This window comes from Cupressus sempervirens, chromosome 8 (assembly GCF_028749045.1).
Source record: "Cupressus sempervirens isolate cs-2001-9-10 chromosome 8, ASM2874904v1, whole genome shotgun sequence".
NCBI classification, from domain to species: Eukaryota; Viridiplantae; Streptophyta; class Pinopsida; order Cupressales; family Cupressaceae; genus Cupressus; species Cupressus sempervirens.
Genome location: NC_143125.1, coordinates 47,968,455 through 47,986,716, shown reverse-complemented (window position 1 = coordinate 47,986,716; position 18,262 = coordinate 47,968,455). Strand labels below are relative to the sequence as shown.

Sequence of the window (18,262 nt, the reverse complement as noted above, 5' to 3'; positions counted from 1 at the left end):
CAATCCTGTTACTGTGATCTCCTGCTACCAAGTCATGTGGTGAGTTAAATTATCAAGATGCCCAGTAGATGGCAAGATGGCCCTTGTCAACTCCGGGTAGGGAGGGCCTTTCTCATTAGAGATTGTGTGGGGATAAGTCGTGGTCCGTGGTTGGGTGGTAAAGCCCCTGACAATGTTTCACCTCTCAAGATGTCGGATATGCGTTAAACAAAAATAAGCTATGCATTCAACTATTATTGGAAATAGGTATTATCATTTGCATTTATGCGAAGGTAAGATTAAATTGAGTTAGTTTGTTGATACCGTTATTTACACCTAGATACAAGTTTTAGAATCGTGGATTATTTATCATTTATATGAATATCGAATATAAGTATATTTCTAAGCTTGAGTTACTATCACAGATAAGTAATCGGAAGGAAAAGAAATCCGAAGCCCTAATTGATTGTATGACAGCTAGAACCTTAAAGGATACAGTGGTAATGGAAGCCCTAAATTGAATCCGCGGTCGGGGAAGCCTGAAGTGATAAAGCGGTATTAGAAGCCCTAATTGAACCGATGGTAATTGATGCCCTAATTGGTATAATGATATGTGATGCCCTAATTTAAATTAGTGGTTTTTAGTTGTAATCATCATATGATTTTTACGATAGCAATTTTTAGATGATAGTTGAGTTATGAAATTGTTATAGTGCATTTGTGGACTAATCCGGGTGGTTGCAGAAGCATCCTTAGTTGATTTTCAATCTCAATTTTCCGAGGTATGTGATTTCAACTTTTGAAATAATTTCATTTAATGATATTTCAAGTATTTAATTAAGAAATTTTGTTTAACTGAATTTAACGGTAAATCTTATTCACATGAACCTAAATGATATATTTGTCTTGCTTCAAAAAATCGAGGTTATAACTGTATTCTTGCTTATGTTAAATGTTAGTTTAGACCCGGAAAAACCGATTGTTACAGTAGGTTTGTGGCCGGTTTCTCACAACACGTTGCTCCCCTTACAGATTTGACCCGTAAGGGTGCTTTCTAGCGGTTAGCCCAGGCACAAGAATGTTTTGAGAAGTTTAAGACTATTATAATTTCATGTCCACTATTGGCTTTGCCTGATTTTTCTAGGCTTTTCAATTTGCACTGTGACGCTTCCAAAGAGGGCATTGGTGTCGTTTTGTCCCAGGATCAACATCCCATAGTTTTTGAGAGTAGGAAATTGCGGGGTCCTGAGAGAATTTTCAGTATTTACGTTAAGGAGATGTTAGCTATCATGCATGCTTTGGCTAAATTCGGGCAATATTTGGTGGTTAGCAAGTTTTGCATTAAGACTGATCATAATAGCTTGAGACATTTCCTAGGGCAGAGGGATTTGAATGAGAGACAGCAGAAATGGGTCGGCAAGCTACAAGCTTATGATTTTGATATCTCCTATATCAAGCGGACTCAAAATGTAGTCGCAGATACTCTTTCAAGGAGACCTCACCTTTGTGTAGTTTTTGATATTTCAGAGGATTGGAGACATTTGATTATAGCCAAATATGCTAGGAATCAGTGGGCAACAGGTACTGTGGATGGTAGTATTCAGAATGATAGGTGTTCACTTTCAGGCGAGTTGATTATCTACAAAGGAAGGATATATTTCATTCCAGAGTCAAATGTGTGTAAGATTATCTTGCGGGCATTTCATGATTCTCCTATGGCTGGTCACCCTGGGTTTTTCAAGACTCAATAGACAAGTTAGAGAGAGATTTACATGGAAGGGATTGAAGACTGATTTTCATTACTACGTCCGGGAGTATTCAGTTTGTCAATAGAACAAACATAAACACACATATCAATAAACACACATATCCTACCGGTTTATTACAGCCACTTCCTATTCCTGAAAGAAAGTGGGAGGGAATTTCCATGGACTTCATTGTGGGCTTTCCTAAAGCCCAAGGACGGAATTGCATATATGTGGTGGTAGATAGGCTCACGAAGTATGCTCATTTCTTCCCTATTACCATTACTTATTTAACCGTGTAGTTGGCTGAATTATTTTTCAGAGAGATCTTCAGGTTGCATGGTTTACCTAAAACCATTGTGAGTGACCATGACAGTAGATTTATGAGTCATTTTTGGTAGGAGATTTTTAAATTGTGTGGGACTAAGTTGACTCCTATCACCAACTACTATGCGCAGACTGATGGACAGACGGAAATAGTAAACAAGTGGACAGAAGGATATCTATGGAATCGTGTTTCTTCTTAGCAGAAGGCTTGGGTAAGGTAAATTCACTTTTGTGAATATTATTACAATTCCACTCATCAAATGACTACACAAATGTCGCCTTTCAAGGCTCTATACGAGTATGATCCACCTAGTTTTATAGACTTGTTGTGTAGCGATAGCAGAGTACCGAGTGCAGGAGATTTGTTGTAGGACAATCAGGATGTAGTGAGGTCCTTGAGAGATAATATATAGAGAGCACAAAATCAGCAAAAGCAGTATGCTGATCAGAAGAGAACAACACGGACTTTTCAGGTAGGTAACATGGTCTACTTGATGTTGCAGCTGTATCGGCAGTCTTCAATTTAAAAGAGTGAGGCTAAGAAACTTAAGTCGTGTTATTATGGACCCTTTCGGATTGTGCGGTGGGTTGGTGAGGTGGCATATGAGTTGTAGTTGTGGTGGCATATGAGTTGTAGTTGTCTGATGATAGCAAAGTTCATAATGTGTTTCATGTTTCACGCCTCAAAGGGGCTTTGGGTCATCACAAGAGATCTTCTTTGGTGTTGCCTCTGTTGGATGACGAAGGGAGATTGGAGTTGATTTCAGAAGCGATTCTTGATACTAAAGAAAGGCACTTGCAACGGTGGACCATTCATGAGTTTTTGGTTAAGTGGCAGAATCTTCTAGATGAAGATGCTACCTGGGAGTCTAAGGATATTCTACAGCATTCCGGACTTCGATTGCTTGGGGACAAGCCATCTTGGGGAGGGAGGACTATAATGTCCCCGATTTAGTAGGTCTCTGGAGTATAGGTTTGTCAGCTCATTATCACAACCCTCGACAGCTAATGTCTAGATTTGAGGGTCTTTGTCAAGAGATTGCTATTTTTGAACTTACTATTTTTAGTAGGTCACTCTTGGCCAGTAACTATTTTTGGATTGAGTAGTTCAGGCAGGATAGTCATCTAGTTCTAGATATTTGGTCTCTCTTTGGGATTTCTTTATTAAAGTCTTTTTGGGAGCTTGTTGGCTTGATGATTATTTAATTCACATTTAATAATCATAGTGCTTTATATTATAAAGTGTCATAACTTTATTTTGTCTTTTAAGCAAAAAGTGTGAGAGTGAAGTTAGATGGCTCAATTAGTGTTATAAATGCAACTTTTTTGATGAGGAGAGATCATCTTCAATAATATACTTTTTCTTGCTCATTGTATTGGTTTGAGGGTTTTTAAGAAGTTTTGAATTTTTTCTTGATAATTGTGCTGAGATAAACAATTATCGGTTTCTCCTACTGTATGCACTGTAACTAAGGAGACGAACATTATGAGGGTGGATTAATTGCTACTGTTGGCAATTAAAGGAAGTTCGATTTGGTTTGAATAACAGCTGAAAGTGTATTACCTGGGAGAAACGTGTGGACTGAGTTTCAATTTGGAGACAACAGGAGTGTTGTTGGAGTACGAGGTCTATAATTGCTGCCAGGAAAGGGCCGAGCTTAATCTTTGTGATGTTGTGAACTACCCATGGACGGTTTGAGGCCAAACGTCAGACATTTCCTGCTGACCATATGCAATTGGGATCAGAATTTCCTTAATTTGCATTGGACGTGAGTTCCTTGGTTGTGTTGGCAGTTTTAGCAGCCGTGGGATATTCTTGCTACATTAGACATATTCCTTGGTGTTGGTGGCACATACAATTTCATCGTTTGGCGGCTCCTACAACACACATTTGGCAGCACCTGCAAATATATACAGCAACCAGGTTTTTTCAAAAGTTGTAATTGAATTAGCATTTTATGATACTTGCATTTTTCTTGACAATAAAATCCGACATAATTTGGAGTTCTTCCTTTGTGTCATCGTATACTTTGCAAGAATTCAGAAACATGGTCTTATAAATAAAGTAAAAGAAATTGGAAATAGAAAAGAGCAAATTTGTTCATTAGTTGATCAAGACTTGCAGAGATAAGACCAAGGGTTTTTACAGAGAACCCTCCGCAAAACAAACCGGCATGGAAAAAATTAACCCTTCACAACACAGGTTTGAGAACCTTGTAGCACAAGAAAAAGCAACCCAAAAACTCAAAAAGTATTGCACTTATCCTTGCAACAAGCTCAAATGACTTCATGATACATCATACCCTAACCCATAGAAACAAAAGAAACCAAAAAACTCAAAAAATTATGCGCAGATCCTTGCAAAAAACTCATATGACTTCATGATCCATCATACCCTAACACATAGAGACGAGTCTTTAGAAAGTCATGTCGGAAAAACCTTAGGTTGACTGGTTGATCTCTTTAAAAATATAATTTTGAGAAAAAAAAAGATGCAAGAAAATTGATGCCTAAAAATAAACACCTATTAAAAACACCATTATAAAAATCTCCCTTCATGATCCAACACACACCAATAATTTTTAGTGAAAATCATCCAAAAATTCTCAACGCAACAAAAACATATAGAAAATGCCACAAACCCTAACTGGAAGGAAATGTCTCTAATTGTACCTGATCTGAAAAAAATCATGTTTTGTAAAAATTGGTAAAAATCTCTTCAAAAAATGTGGAAACTTTTTTAGGATTCTTCACAATTTATCAATAAAACCCGAGGACTCGCACTCACCCAAAACCTCCAAGTACCTATCCCCGCACCAAGTACTTGGAGTACCCCCACCTCCACCATTCCACAACCATGTTGGTGCTGGAAAGGGTACTTGAATTTCTATTTGAATTTTGATTTTTGAATGTTTTATTGGATATGTACTATGTTAACATGCTGAATGTTTAATGCTTTTGGTCTGTGTTGCAATTTTGCTATGTTCAAGTATTTCAATTTAGTATGTTATACTAAAATATCATTTTCAAGTTCCATATGTATTGTATACAACACCCCCTGTCATCCCCCTACCATCCTGAAATTGAGGCCCTTTGTCCCCCGGTCCCACAAACTTGTCTTGACGTACTTCAGTACTAGTGTTAAACTGTGATTTTTTATAAAATTAATTGTTAAAAAACTTCTAGAAATAAATTCCAAGTATGAAACTACAAATTTTAGAATTTGCCAGAAAACTACCTATGGGCTTTGATACGATGAAATGATAATTGAGTGAAGTGATTATTAACAAAGGAGACAATGTAATGTTCTTGTTTCCCCTATGTCTTCTTTGTATCAGTATGTCCCCGTCTATAGCAAAAATGTCGATTGAGGGAGCAAGTGGAAAAGGTCGTACGGCCTAATAGGGAAGCCACACAGTTAGTTAGGATACTGTACAATCAGTGCTGGCCAATGTGCGGTAAGATCTAGAGGCCATACAATGCATAGAGTCTAGACAGTTGAGCAATGTGGATGTTGTACACTCAGGACTTGAGGTCATACGGTGTGATATTGGGGGGGACAGAATAGTGTCCGTACGGCAGATTCAGGAGGTTGTACAGTAGTAATGAGATGACTAGGCCATACAGAATGGTTGGCAGGGGCCATACAGTGTGGGAATGCAAACCGTACGATGGAGTTGGAGCTGTTCGGAGGGGTTACTGAGTGTCGTTGGAGTGAGGGAGGAGGATGTTTGTGTGTTGCTTCGCCATAGATTGAGCTGCACTCTGAGATGCCAAACGAGGTGAATGTATTCACCGAAAAACACCATATAATGCCAGTGCAAGTATTGAAATCCAATCAAAGATATATCTAGATATATGTATTTGCAAACAAAGATGGTACACAGAATTGACAAATCCAAGCAAGTATTACAAAAAAGGAATAGGGTGAAGGTTGAATCCTACCAAAACCGAAATGGCGAACAACAAAGGATTCCAACTGGAATTCGCAGTATAAGAAAATATAATCCAAAGCGCATACCAACAACTACCTACATGTCGCACATAAATACACCTTTGGAGAAAAATCCCAAGAGTTTACAAGAGAGTACCGACATGGCTAACACCTATAGATAATTAATATGATATGGTCTCCTTTATTAATTAAATAAGTCCTTGTGATATTATTTAATTTTTAGGAACTTTTAATTAATTAACCTAATTTTTAAAAAAAATGGGGACATTACAAACAAAGGTAAGTAGAGAATACAAGTAGATCTTTCTAATTATTAACAAAGGAAGCAAAGGCTCCTTGAATAGAGAATACAAGTAGATTTTTCCATAATAGAAACAATTGAAAATAGAAACACAAAAAACAGAAAGGAAACTTCCTAAATCTAACTAAAGATGAAAGACATAGGAAGTTTCTAAATACCAAGATACCATCATAACAATAATGAATATTTCTTAAAAATCTACATATTATTGACACATTGAAGTGAACTTAAGTGCTGCTATCACTTAGCTGATTGATTATGATATTAGTTTTAAGTTTAACAATAATTCATTAATCTGAAGCTCATTAAAATGGTTTATTAGACACTAAGGATATTAAATATCTTGTCTTCAATGCCCTTATCCATTCAAGGAAGGCAAACTTTTTCATCAACCACAGACCTCTTCTCACTCTTCGTTTAGTGTCACAGATTGTACATATTGTTTCTCAAAAGTTAAGCCACCTGTAACATTTTTGGCATTATATTGCAGAAATCCTTATCGATCTGAACTAATTCTCTGTGTTCAAGACTATTGCTTTCCTACAAGATAGCTAGCTATTGAGGATCTTCTCAGCAAAGAAGGCATGGCCTCCTCCATCTGCTTGTGTTGAGAGTCTAGGACATTAAGCAGGACTTCTGGAGAGTAGGCTGAGTTCTAAGCATCAGATATATTCCTGACTGTTTCGTTAACCTTATCATTTGACCATTCAATACATCAACACTTTGCACATAAATGTATGGCTCATTGACTATTTTCAACTGTGTGAAAAATAATTAACAAGGATAAATCTAACGCCTAAATAAAAATTACTCAAGTGGCACAGCCAGAGTTCTGTATAGGACTAATCGACAACATAAACAATTGCAACAATATAGTGAATGGACTGAATCTACAGAGAACACTACCAGAGACATACAACTTGATCATTGAAACTAATTGATGATTATCAGCAGTCAAATCAAGTAAAAACATTTGACAACAGCCATACCCATGCATGGAAACTGATATGAATTAGTAAACAACTTCCATGGAGTCTGTGCTCTATACAATAAAACAAAAAAAGTCGAATAAATATATAAAGCTCACATTTTGTATGGTAAGCTTGGGAAAATATGAGAATTTGCAGAAAAGAATACTTACAGTGAAGTAAGCTATATAGCTCACTGTCAATGTCAGCGTGATTTCTATCACTGTGTCATTGAAAATCACACCAAGCCAGAAAAAAGATACAATTCCAAATGCAAGACCGAGAGCTACTCTGTATCCAAGAGATTGGAATCAAACATCACCAAAGACATCAGAAAGTGTACAAAACAGTGGATGTAAAATCATAGGGCCAAAATGAAAAAGATACATACGCTCCAAGGGCAACCCTGGATAAGAACTCTATCACCTCTGCAGCATTAAAAGTCCGACCAGCAACCATTTGAAAAAATAGCCTATAGACAACTATAGCAGTCCTGCAAATATCAGGAGATTTTGTTTCTTGAGGGTGCATGAATCAGGCATCCATAGAAACAACAAACACCTAAATTTTTAACTGAATAAAGATCTAGAAACTGCATTGAAAATAAGTCCTTAGAATATTGCATTAAAGGAGATATCCGTCCATTTCTAGTAAATCTAAAGAAATAAGATTTCAAACCCATCATTCATCAAGGATTCTCCTTCAATAATAGTATTCAATTTTTTGCTGGCACCAAGTTCCTTCAACAATGACACTACTGCTACAGGGTCTGTGGCACTAAGCAGACCTCCCAGCAAAAATGATATCTTCCAGTCCCAATCATACGGAAACAAATACTGCAAGTAACATTTGATAGAAGATTCAATACCATGTACATACAAAGATTGTCCTAGCAAAAGTGTTGACATGATTACAGATATTGGTTCCTGTGAATTAAGTGGTGTCTTACGTGTATAGGAATGCCAAGGAAAAAAGTTGATATCAACACACCAGGGAAGGCGAGCAACACCATTTGTGCCATACATCTCTATTGAGATAACAAGAATCATTAGAATTTATCAGACTTTTCTCAAAAACTGCACAAAATAGATAGAATGGGGTGTCTTTAAAATTAGCAGGCATTAGATGGAAGATTAAGTCAAATTCTATTTCAATCTGCTTGAAAATATAACTTCAACAGTTTACAGATTGCATTTTAGTTTAGAGAGAAATGCTAACTTTCCCATATTAAGCTTAATTCATAATCATTGAATTTAAAACTTATGTATGATTAAATAGAAATAATGAAATTACAAATTATGCCAATAATGTGTTGTCTTCTCAGTTGATATTGTTAAGGGTGAAGTAATTTTTATTGGGATTCCACCAATACAAAATGTGTCCCAAAAGGTCACTTACGAATACCTCATCCACATGCTGATCATTCATCACACTACTACTTTTTTGTGGGAATTGAATCATTAACTAGAGTCCATTTCAAAAATTACTAATAGTTAGTTATCATTCATTCTGTAATAAAACACCTTGTTTTCTCCATACATTCAGCTTTCATGAAACCTTTTCTTAACCTACTGAAAAATTTGGAAACTTACTTTAAATATTCTACCCTGCCAAGAAGAGATATACAAGGATTGTTAATTGTTGATGACGACAGATTAATTGCACTCATGTGGAAGATTATTAATAGATATTGAGTTTGCTAGATTAAAGAGCTTCTCATGAGTGAACTGAACTTAAAAAGTCAAGACATCATTTCACTGATGTGCATTTTGTATAGCTCATCCTATCCATGCTCAGAATCTTGTTTCCCTTGAGGATGATATTACTCAGTTTCAAGCTGTTAGCCGTTGCTGTTGATAATTGGTTTTGCGTCATTATAATTTATAAATTTTATTTTTTGTCCCCAAATGTGCCTTCCTCTGTTTCCAGCTTTGTCAGTTTGGGGTTTGGAAAGTGGAGAGGAAACCATGCTGAAGAGCTTTGGAAGCAGAAAATCTGCAGTTTCCAGCAGTAAATAGTAGAGAGCCTCCAGCAAGGAAAAATTCAAACAATGGAAGAAATAACAAAAAAAATTGGTTAAAACCAGATGGAAATTCTCCACCAATACAGAGAGGAAGAGAGTAAAGATAATGATCTGAAAAAGCTTTCAGTCTCAAAGTTTCATCGATCGCAAAGCCATAGCAGGTATGTCTATGACCATTTCTCCCTTGCTGAATTTTGCAATTCTGTGAAATCTTGTTTCGATAAAAACTCAAGGAAATGAAATGAGAGCAGAAAGGATAATCAAAACCACAAATTGAATATCAAAGATGAGAAAATATTGACCTTAGAACCAAATGTCATGTCCAATCAAGCCCTTGGTCGCCCTTTTTAACTTGCACTGATAAAAGAAAAATTGATTTGCATAAATTTGAGAATTTTTTAATGAGTTTTTGTTGTTATCGCTTGAGGATTCAGAGATGATTGGGAAGCAATTGATATCAATGAACAAACTTTAAAAAGCACAGAACAATCGTATTAAAGCTCGTTGTCAGCAAAAGAATCGTGTTTTCTTGAAACAGTAAATCAGTTCATTGATGGAGGGGATGAATGCATTGGAAAAAAATTCAAGAGGGGCCAATATCCTCAATGGGATGTAATGGCTGCCACAATCAAGAAATTGCCAATAGGGGTGTTGGCAAGTATTGTAGGACAAAAAGGAAAATCCCAAAAATGCCAAAGTCCCTGACTTTCCAATACATCCACTCCTCCAAACAACTCTGAAACCCCCAACTTCCTGCTAAATCTGACCCTCCTTTCAAGATTCAAATCCCCAGCCTTCTGGTATATCTGCTCTTCCATTGCACATCAAAATCCGCAACTCCTCATGAGACCCGCCATTCCATTCCAAGAAATAAAGCTCAATCTTCTCCAAGGAATAAACACCAAACAAATTTGAGTAGACAATGTTGCCATTACACTTCGAGGTGAACAGTCCAATCCAAAACATGAATAAAGGTTTTCCAATCCTCTTCAAGGCCATAGAACTGATCTTTCACTTCTCCAAATTCCCTATTTATGATGAATGAGCAAAAAAGATCCAAGACACAATGGAACTCTGGCCCGCTCCTACGCTCATTCAACCCAACATGTCATTATAGTGGATTAAAGAATATCCTAAGGTTTGAAAATATTTTAATCTCCCTATGCAATACCAAATTGTTGATTAATTGATGCCAATGTGTGTGTAATCATGATGTTCATGTTTTGTAATTGTAGAGATCTAGTGTTATAACAATAATGATTTCAATGAAATTGGGTTATAATGTTCTTGAATACTCCAACAGTGCTATAGACATTTTATCGATATTGGTTGTGCGGTGTTTTCGTGTAGATGTCCATAGATATACTTATGAATAAGATCATATAATTTATGATCAGTTCAGTACAATCGGGGAATTACGACTGGTTTATTGGATGTGTGGATGAAGATTAACTTTGATGAACATAATACAGCTGTGAAGTAATGGAATGATGTTTTCAGCACATGATAGATCCCTCCGAAGGGATCAAAGAGTGTCAGTTCATCAAAGACTCACAATATGGACAAAAGTTGTAGGACATTTCACATGACTCCAAGATGTACACAAGATGGGACCAAGTGGAGGATACCAATTTGGGACCAATCGATTTGAACTTCTTCAAGAGAAGGATGTATGGCCCATTGCTGACGGATAAGGCCACAAAGATTAGGACAAAAGGGATGTTGAATTCGTGGAACTCGACAAGGCTCTGGATTCTTACCATTCTTACTATTTCAAGATTGATGCCATTTTTGACATTTCCCAGACTGAATGGAGCCCGATATTGAAGAGATTCAAGTAATATATGCAAAAGGAGGGAGTTGCCAGAAAAGGTGAATGGTAAAATTTGACAAACAGGGAATATCTTGTGCATTGTAAAATAACATTTTTGATATAATACTGTAATGTCAAAAGTAGTTTAATTTTGTAGTTGTCACCTTTTTATGAAATCTACCATTGTTGGTTACAGTTTCAATTGAAGTAAAAAATATTGCATACAATATTTACATAAGATTAAATCTGCAAAGAATAATAACAGGAGGATATTACCATATTCTGACCCAAAGTTTTTATAAATTAAAAAGGTCCTCTGAAATTCTTTTAAATATGAGAGAGAATTCAGATGTAATTCAAAAAAGGCATCATGCCTTTGTATTGCACGTAGATCTCCAATAAGTTTTACCCTTAATAACATGATGACAAAAATACAGTAATAAGAAGAGAATCATACCTTGATCTGATGAAGTTCCATGGCAAAGGAGCTCTCAAAAAGAAGAGCAGGTAAGAAGATATACAAAATCAAGTTTGGGTTTATCTTTGACCCTGTAAATCAAAATGATATCATCCTTTCAAAATGGAACATTCTAAATAAAGTTCTTCTTCTGTAAGTACCATACCAATGCAAACAGAATCAGTAAACAACTGATGTAGAACCATATATTTGCCTCTGGAAATCAATATGGCCAGAATATGAGGGCAACCTGTAAAGTTATTGTAAGCTCAAAGTGTCTTTGTTGTGCACAAAATTGCACATACTGGCGTGAGGTGGCCAAACAGAAGAGAGAATTGAGTGAGAAAAATGTCATAGTAGAAATAGGTCATATAGAGGTATTTTGCTCATGCAACCTGATGTGCACTGTTACACATATCCCAGTCAATGGCAAAGTCTGACACACTAAGTGGAAGCCATTGGGACAATGGTTGGATGCATTGGACCAAAATGAAGGTTTAGATGAGAACAAGACCAAACATGGCAGCATTAGAAGGATTGAAAGCAGAACAATGATAAGGGGAGAAGGTAATAGTGACAATAAAACAGCAATATGATGGTGTCGAAAAGAGGGAGAATGTAAAGATATCGCACCCCAGTTGTCCAATATGGAAGACAAAGAAATAGAAAAGCAACAAAACAGGAATACAGGCAGTAAAACAGCAATATTTGGTGTTGAAACAAGGGAGACTATAAAGTTATTGCACCCCGATTGTCTGATATGGAAGACAAGTAAACAATAGAGTGCCTATTGAGAATAGACTTCAAAAAAAAAGGCAAATGAAAGATGTGAACGTTTAACAGAAAGATATGCTTTACAAGTATAGCCTCAGATGAAAATCATACTATAGAATGCATGAATGGAGATATACGAGTAGAAGAAGAAATTCTCCAATAAGGATGAGGAAGAAAGAGGATGAGCATGCAAGAAGCATAGCTGAAAATGCATGCATAGTACACAACTTGCCTCAAGATGAAATAGTAGAGATATTTGTGGTGGTTAAGCAAGCATGTATATGACTTTTTGGCTGAGGAAAAGTGAATCATTAGAGGCCTGTATGGAGCTGTACAGAGTAAAAAGTTGGTAATAGAAGAAGAGTGCACTAACTCGAAGACTAATATTAAGGGTGATATTGAGAAAAAGTACAAAATATGAGAGAAATAAAGACAAGGAACACGAAAATTGCAATAGAGACGAGGGTAGTCTACTGCATTTGATAATTATTGCTAATCACAAACAACTAGATCCATAGTTCACTGTTTGGACTTGCGAACTCAAAACTTTCTAACTTGGCAAAACTCAGGAAAATTTTGATAACATAAAGATCACTTAAATTTCTAGAAAAAGAATAGTGCAGTGTGATATGGGGGAGCACCCCTAGTAGAGTCAAAGGGCAGCATTCCCAATGGAGTCCAATGGTAATTCCCCTCACACATTCCCTGTTGTGGTTTTGGGTAAGATCAAGAGGTAGATACCTTGCCACCACGTTCAAATGAAGGCCTTTGAGAGCATACCAACCATCATGGTGCACATCATTTTCATAGCTGTTAACAAGGCAAAAAAACATATATTTTCACTCCAATTTGCATAAAAATGCTATATTGCTAGTGTCATCTTTTCTCTTGGGTATTTAGGGTTTTTAAAAGCGAAAAGCTATGAATTTCTTGAGTGTGAATCCAAACATGGATTTTGCATGGGTCAAGTATATCCCACAAACTCACTCAGTATCAGCTGTAACTCAGAAAAAACTTGGCACTGGCAAGTTGCAAGCTTACTCTGACGGGCTGAGGTCAAAATAATCTGTCCAGTACTTGACAATTTGTAAGACTATAGTCAAAACTAACCTCCAACATTTAGAAAGTAGTTGATCACAACGAGGAAGAGGAAGAGACAGCTATTTTTGAAATGTACAATCCAATGAAGGAAATGGAAGAGTATTGCTGGATCTATATGTAGATAATGTGAATGAGCTAAGAATTTATTGTGATTTTGTAAATTTTGATCACATTTTCATAAAACTTGATTATTCTTGGAAGGAGAATTTATGTTTTTCAGTAAAACAATTGACAAGAACCTGAAATTAGGATTAGAAATTATTCCTGCGATGATAGCACAGAGAATACCGCATATAAATGGTTTTGTTCACCAAAGTGAATCAATACCAGCATATGTTGAATGACTAGGCCAAACAGGATATTTCTTGATATGGCTTACAAGACTGAAATTACAACATAGGTTGTCATTTTTATTATGGATGAAAAGTGCATGGATGCAGGGTATCAAAATATACACCAATAGAAGTAAATGAACATAAAGAAAAACGTATATGATATATGATTCAAATGATGGAGAATGAAAGAAATGTCTAAGGTGACTCTGTACAACGAGGTCTAAAGACTTTGAAGATGGAAAATAAGAGAAATTTGCAAGGGGAGAATGATGCAAGGACAATATTGGGACATGAGGCAGTGATGGTAGATTTCACCTGATATCACAGTAGATCATAGATAAAATGGAATGGGTGGGTTGCCAATTATGTAAAGCAAACTATGTAAACATTCGTAGTATTTCAGCCCTGTTCTTATATTGTGTAGTATATTATATAACACTTTTATGGTGATATAAATACATATAAATGTTGTTTTTGTTTCCGTCTCCTGCTCTTGGATCTTGGATTCTTATTAATCATTCTGTTTTCTGCATTGTACAAGCTGACAATGCAGATTTCTTGATCAGTTACATGCAGGAAGCAGAGCATAATTGAGGCAAGATAATATTGCAGATTGCAGTCTCACATTGGTCATACCAATTTTGGTCAGCAAAACCAAGACAATACATCAACAACAAATTGTCATAGTTCAAAAAAACAGACTCCAAACAAAAAAGAACACTCACACACGCGGATGCTAGTACCAAGCTTTCCCAGTCCACTGTTTGTCCCATATTCTGTGTAAAAACATAAGAGCCAATAATTAAAAAATTAACATAAAAGATAAAGAGGCCAATACTATTGGAAAAATAGAACAGCAGAAATAAAAAAGAAGAGAAGAAAGAACTTTCAGCTTAATTTTATTGAATAATAGATGTGAATTTATTCAGTAGCTTGACTCAATAATATTCCTAAATGACTGCTAATTAGAATGACAACAAACTACTTCATGATTGACAACACACACATAAACTTGACACTAACTGAAACTTATGGACACCTAACTCAACACATCTACAATAAGAACTTGATTCAAACTAAAACTCTTTGACTCAATCCTAAAAACTTGTGTTGCCAGCAACTCAATAAAGCTTGCCACATGTGCAACAATTATTGTTGACTACCGTTGGAACATTAACTCCAACACCCCCACTTAATGTGACAACTAAAGGAAACATTGTGTAGAAATTATACTTTAAAAATGTCATAAAGGAGTAAGACTTTCTCATAGTTATGCAGCTATCATCCAACTTCGAAACACCATTGGACACACCATTTCCACATGAAATATCTCATAACCAATGCCAAGCTTCCAGACTTTCAGATCTCCCTGAACTATTGGACACAGCATCATAACCCTCGTAAAGGTATAGCTTCTCCAATCCTATAGCACCTCAAACTATTTGAGCATACATCTAGCCTCTACCACATCTTTTCCTATTTTCTAAAGCATTTATCTCTTCAAAATCAAACAAATTTTTCAATGAAAACGTAATCATCCAGTGGTTCTTCTCCTGGCCTCATCTTCTTTTAACAACTTCTTCTCTAACAAACAGAACTTAATAGAAAGATGGCTCTGATACCATATTGGAAAAATAGAACAACAAAAATGAAAAAGAAGAGAAGAAAGAACTTTCAGCTTAATTTTATTGAATAATAGATGCAAATTTAAGCAATAGCTTGACTCAACAACATTCCTAAATGACTGCTAATAGAATGACAACAAACTACTTCATGATTGACAACACACACATAAACTTGACACTAACTGAAACTTATGGACGCCTAACTCAACACATCTACAATAAGAATTTGATTAAAACTAAAACTCTTTGACTCAATCCTAAACTAAACTTGTGTTGCCAGCAACTCAACAAGGCTTTACATGAACACTCCTGAGTTTTTTTGCACCTTGAAATAAAAAAAGAAACTATAGAAACGACATCATGTAAGCTTCTTGGCACATTCAGGTGTTTAAAAATATAATAGAGCAAGTGTTACAACCTACCAATTTATTGAGAAAACAAAAAAATGAAGATCTAAGATGGCAACAAAAATTCATTTTTTATAGAATACTTCAATAGGCAAGAGGAGATTAACAGCACCTAGAGCTCCAAGCCCGACTCCCAATAGAAGCAGAGCACCTGTGTAAGGAATCCTAGTGCCCCTGAGAAGTTGCCTAGAGACTATACCCAGAAGCAGAGAAACACCGACAAACAAAATTGCCACTTCTGGACCCCCAGGGCCTTCTACTTTTCCACACAGAGTTGCATTTGATCCAGCAACCAGAACCACTCCCTCTGATACCACTGACATACTGACACTTCCTTCATTAAGAAACATTCTACTCATCCTGAATTCAAATAAATGCCTTACATTCAAGTTTTCAAATTCTGCTACAGATTTTTTCTCAATTCACCCATTTATCAAGCATGATGACAATCAAGTTCCACCACATACTAATCCAAATGCCCCAGATTTGAAGTATATCAACTCTTCTTGTCTTTCCCACATGCTCAGGATTCAATGTTCCAGCAACAGGATGATAACCAGCAGATCATTAATAAAGTATGAGCTTGTTCCTGCCATGTAAATACAAGATGTTATTGTACGAGTCAAAAGAAAAAGCAACTGGAACATTATATTACTACTACGCATATCATCCTGCTTGCTATACACTTTCCAGATTTGGAAAATCAATTTGGGCTTTCAACATTTCTGCAAACCATCACGTCTGGCACATTTGTAAATGTTGATAGACTAGAAACAAAAAGTAGGCGAAAAATTTTGCTTTTACCAACTCCATCTATTTACCCAGATACAGCTTGAGTCGAAGACTGTGCGTTTCAACACTAATATGCAATACAGTGAATTAGTTATTACGATATTAATCCCGCTACGTAAATACAAGAGAAGGCAATTAAACCAGGCATAAGTTAAAAAATTGTGCTCTCAAGGAACATAAGAAAGATAGCAACTGGCGATGATTGATCCCATAACTACACATGAACTAAATGTGAAACTGATAAACGATCCTATCCAGAAACACATAGTTCAAGTAAGATGATCTTTATACACAATTGGAACCTGGGATCAATTGAAAATTTGTGTCAAAATCATTGAAGTTGTATCAATAAGTTAGGGATGTTGGATCCAATGAACTCCGCACAAATTACAGATCGAAATTTATAGACGAAGATGAACCCACAGAGAAAAATAGCTAGAAGGCGGGAAGGTTATGAATTGTGTAATTCAAACAGATTGGAGCACATTTCCTCTCAACATATCCTGTGCAGTGACGTTATATAGAATTACAATTATTTGCAATCGTAACATAAGACCTACATGCCCAAATGTTAAAGCCGGATAATGAAATAAAGCTATAAAGATTTGCTCAGACAAAAATTACCCATAAAAGCAATCTTCCAAATGAACTAACAAATCTTCACAAATACACGCAGCCTCACAAATACGTGAAACCGTTTAAATCACTGATTGTGATCTCATAGATTCAAAAAGCTTGAACGCAATTTAAACCAGATGCAGCATTATCCATTTAAATCACATTTTCCGGAGCACAAATTTTACGTTGGTCAACCTCCGAGAAGCAATGAAATTGAGAACGAGGCTACCTCTTCTTTAAGGGTGATTCTCCTGGCTATTTATTTGGGCCAAAATCCTATTAAATTGTTTGTTCTCGCCTTATCAAATACTCGCACGTAGAATTCACTAAGCAACATTGCAACCCTCCTAAACTTGTTTTAAAAACACCCTTAAACACCCACAGTAATGGATTTCAGAAAGATGGCATGGTGGATTTCAACATGCTATTCTATAGCTAGCTAACTTCATAACTTAAGAATCCCAATCGCTCAAATTAAATGACCCTGTCGTTTTTATTGTTTATTGTTTATCCTGTAACTTAAAAACTGCGTCTGCGTACATATAAGTTGTTCGTTCAACATTGAATATAACTTGAAACCATAGTAACAAAATAGAAATGAAAAAAGTTCAACGAAGATCCGATTCAACTTAAGAATCTCAACACAAGCGGTGCTGCGATTATTGCGTACTCTTTTAACCGCGAAAATATATGTTAATTTCCAATTCAACCCTAGGTAAAAGCAACGGTGAGCCTCTTACCTGACGAACTTAAATAAATTAATAATGATAATTAATCAAAATATTTAATAATCAATTTTCATTAAGTAGACTCCTTATCTTAACTATTTAATAATTTTAACCAATTAAATTTACTCTATAATTTTTATATATTAATTTTAAATTTTTATATTGATTAAATGAATTAGAGTCTTGTATGTGTATTAATGAATCATTGACATATGATTTTTTATATAAATATTATTTTAACTCTTACTTCATTGTTATTGTTATCATTTATGGCTCTCTAGTTAATTTATCGCTTAATAGCCAAATTGATATTA

General features: G+C 35.8%; 1 protein-coding gene across 2 annotated transcripts in view; it reads right to left on the bottom strand.

The window, feature by feature from the left end:
- SOS1 (sodium proton exchanger, putative (NHX7) (SOS1)) overlaps positions 1-17,865 on the bottom strand; it is a 299,664-nt gene extending 281,799 nt beyond the window's left edge. The window contains exons 1-8 of one of the 2 annotated variants that reach the window (XM_089796759.1): positions 17,227-17,865; positions 15,923-16,399; positions 14,504-14,554; positions 11,569-11,660; positions 8,225-8,302; positions 7,954-8,111; positions 7,667-7,768; positions 7,449-7,566 (exon numbers count right to left, since the gene is read on the bottom strand). In XM_089796759.1, the coding sequence (XP_089652885.1) occupies positions 7,449-7,566; positions 7,667-7,768; positions 7,954-8,111; positions 8,225-8,302; positions 11,569-11,660; positions 14,504-14,554; positions 15,923-16,169 (846 nt within the window). In that variant the 5' untranslated portion in view covers positions 16,170-16,399; positions 17,227-17,865. The remainder of the gene's footprint in view (positions 1-7,448; positions 7,567-7,666; positions 7,769-7,953; positions 8,112-8,224; positions 8,303-11,568; positions 11,661-14,503; positions 14,555-15,922; positions 16,400-17,226) is intronic. The other variant, XM_089796760.1, reaches the window with a different exon arrangement.
- Between the last annotated feature and the right edge of the window lie 397 nt (positions 17,866-18,262).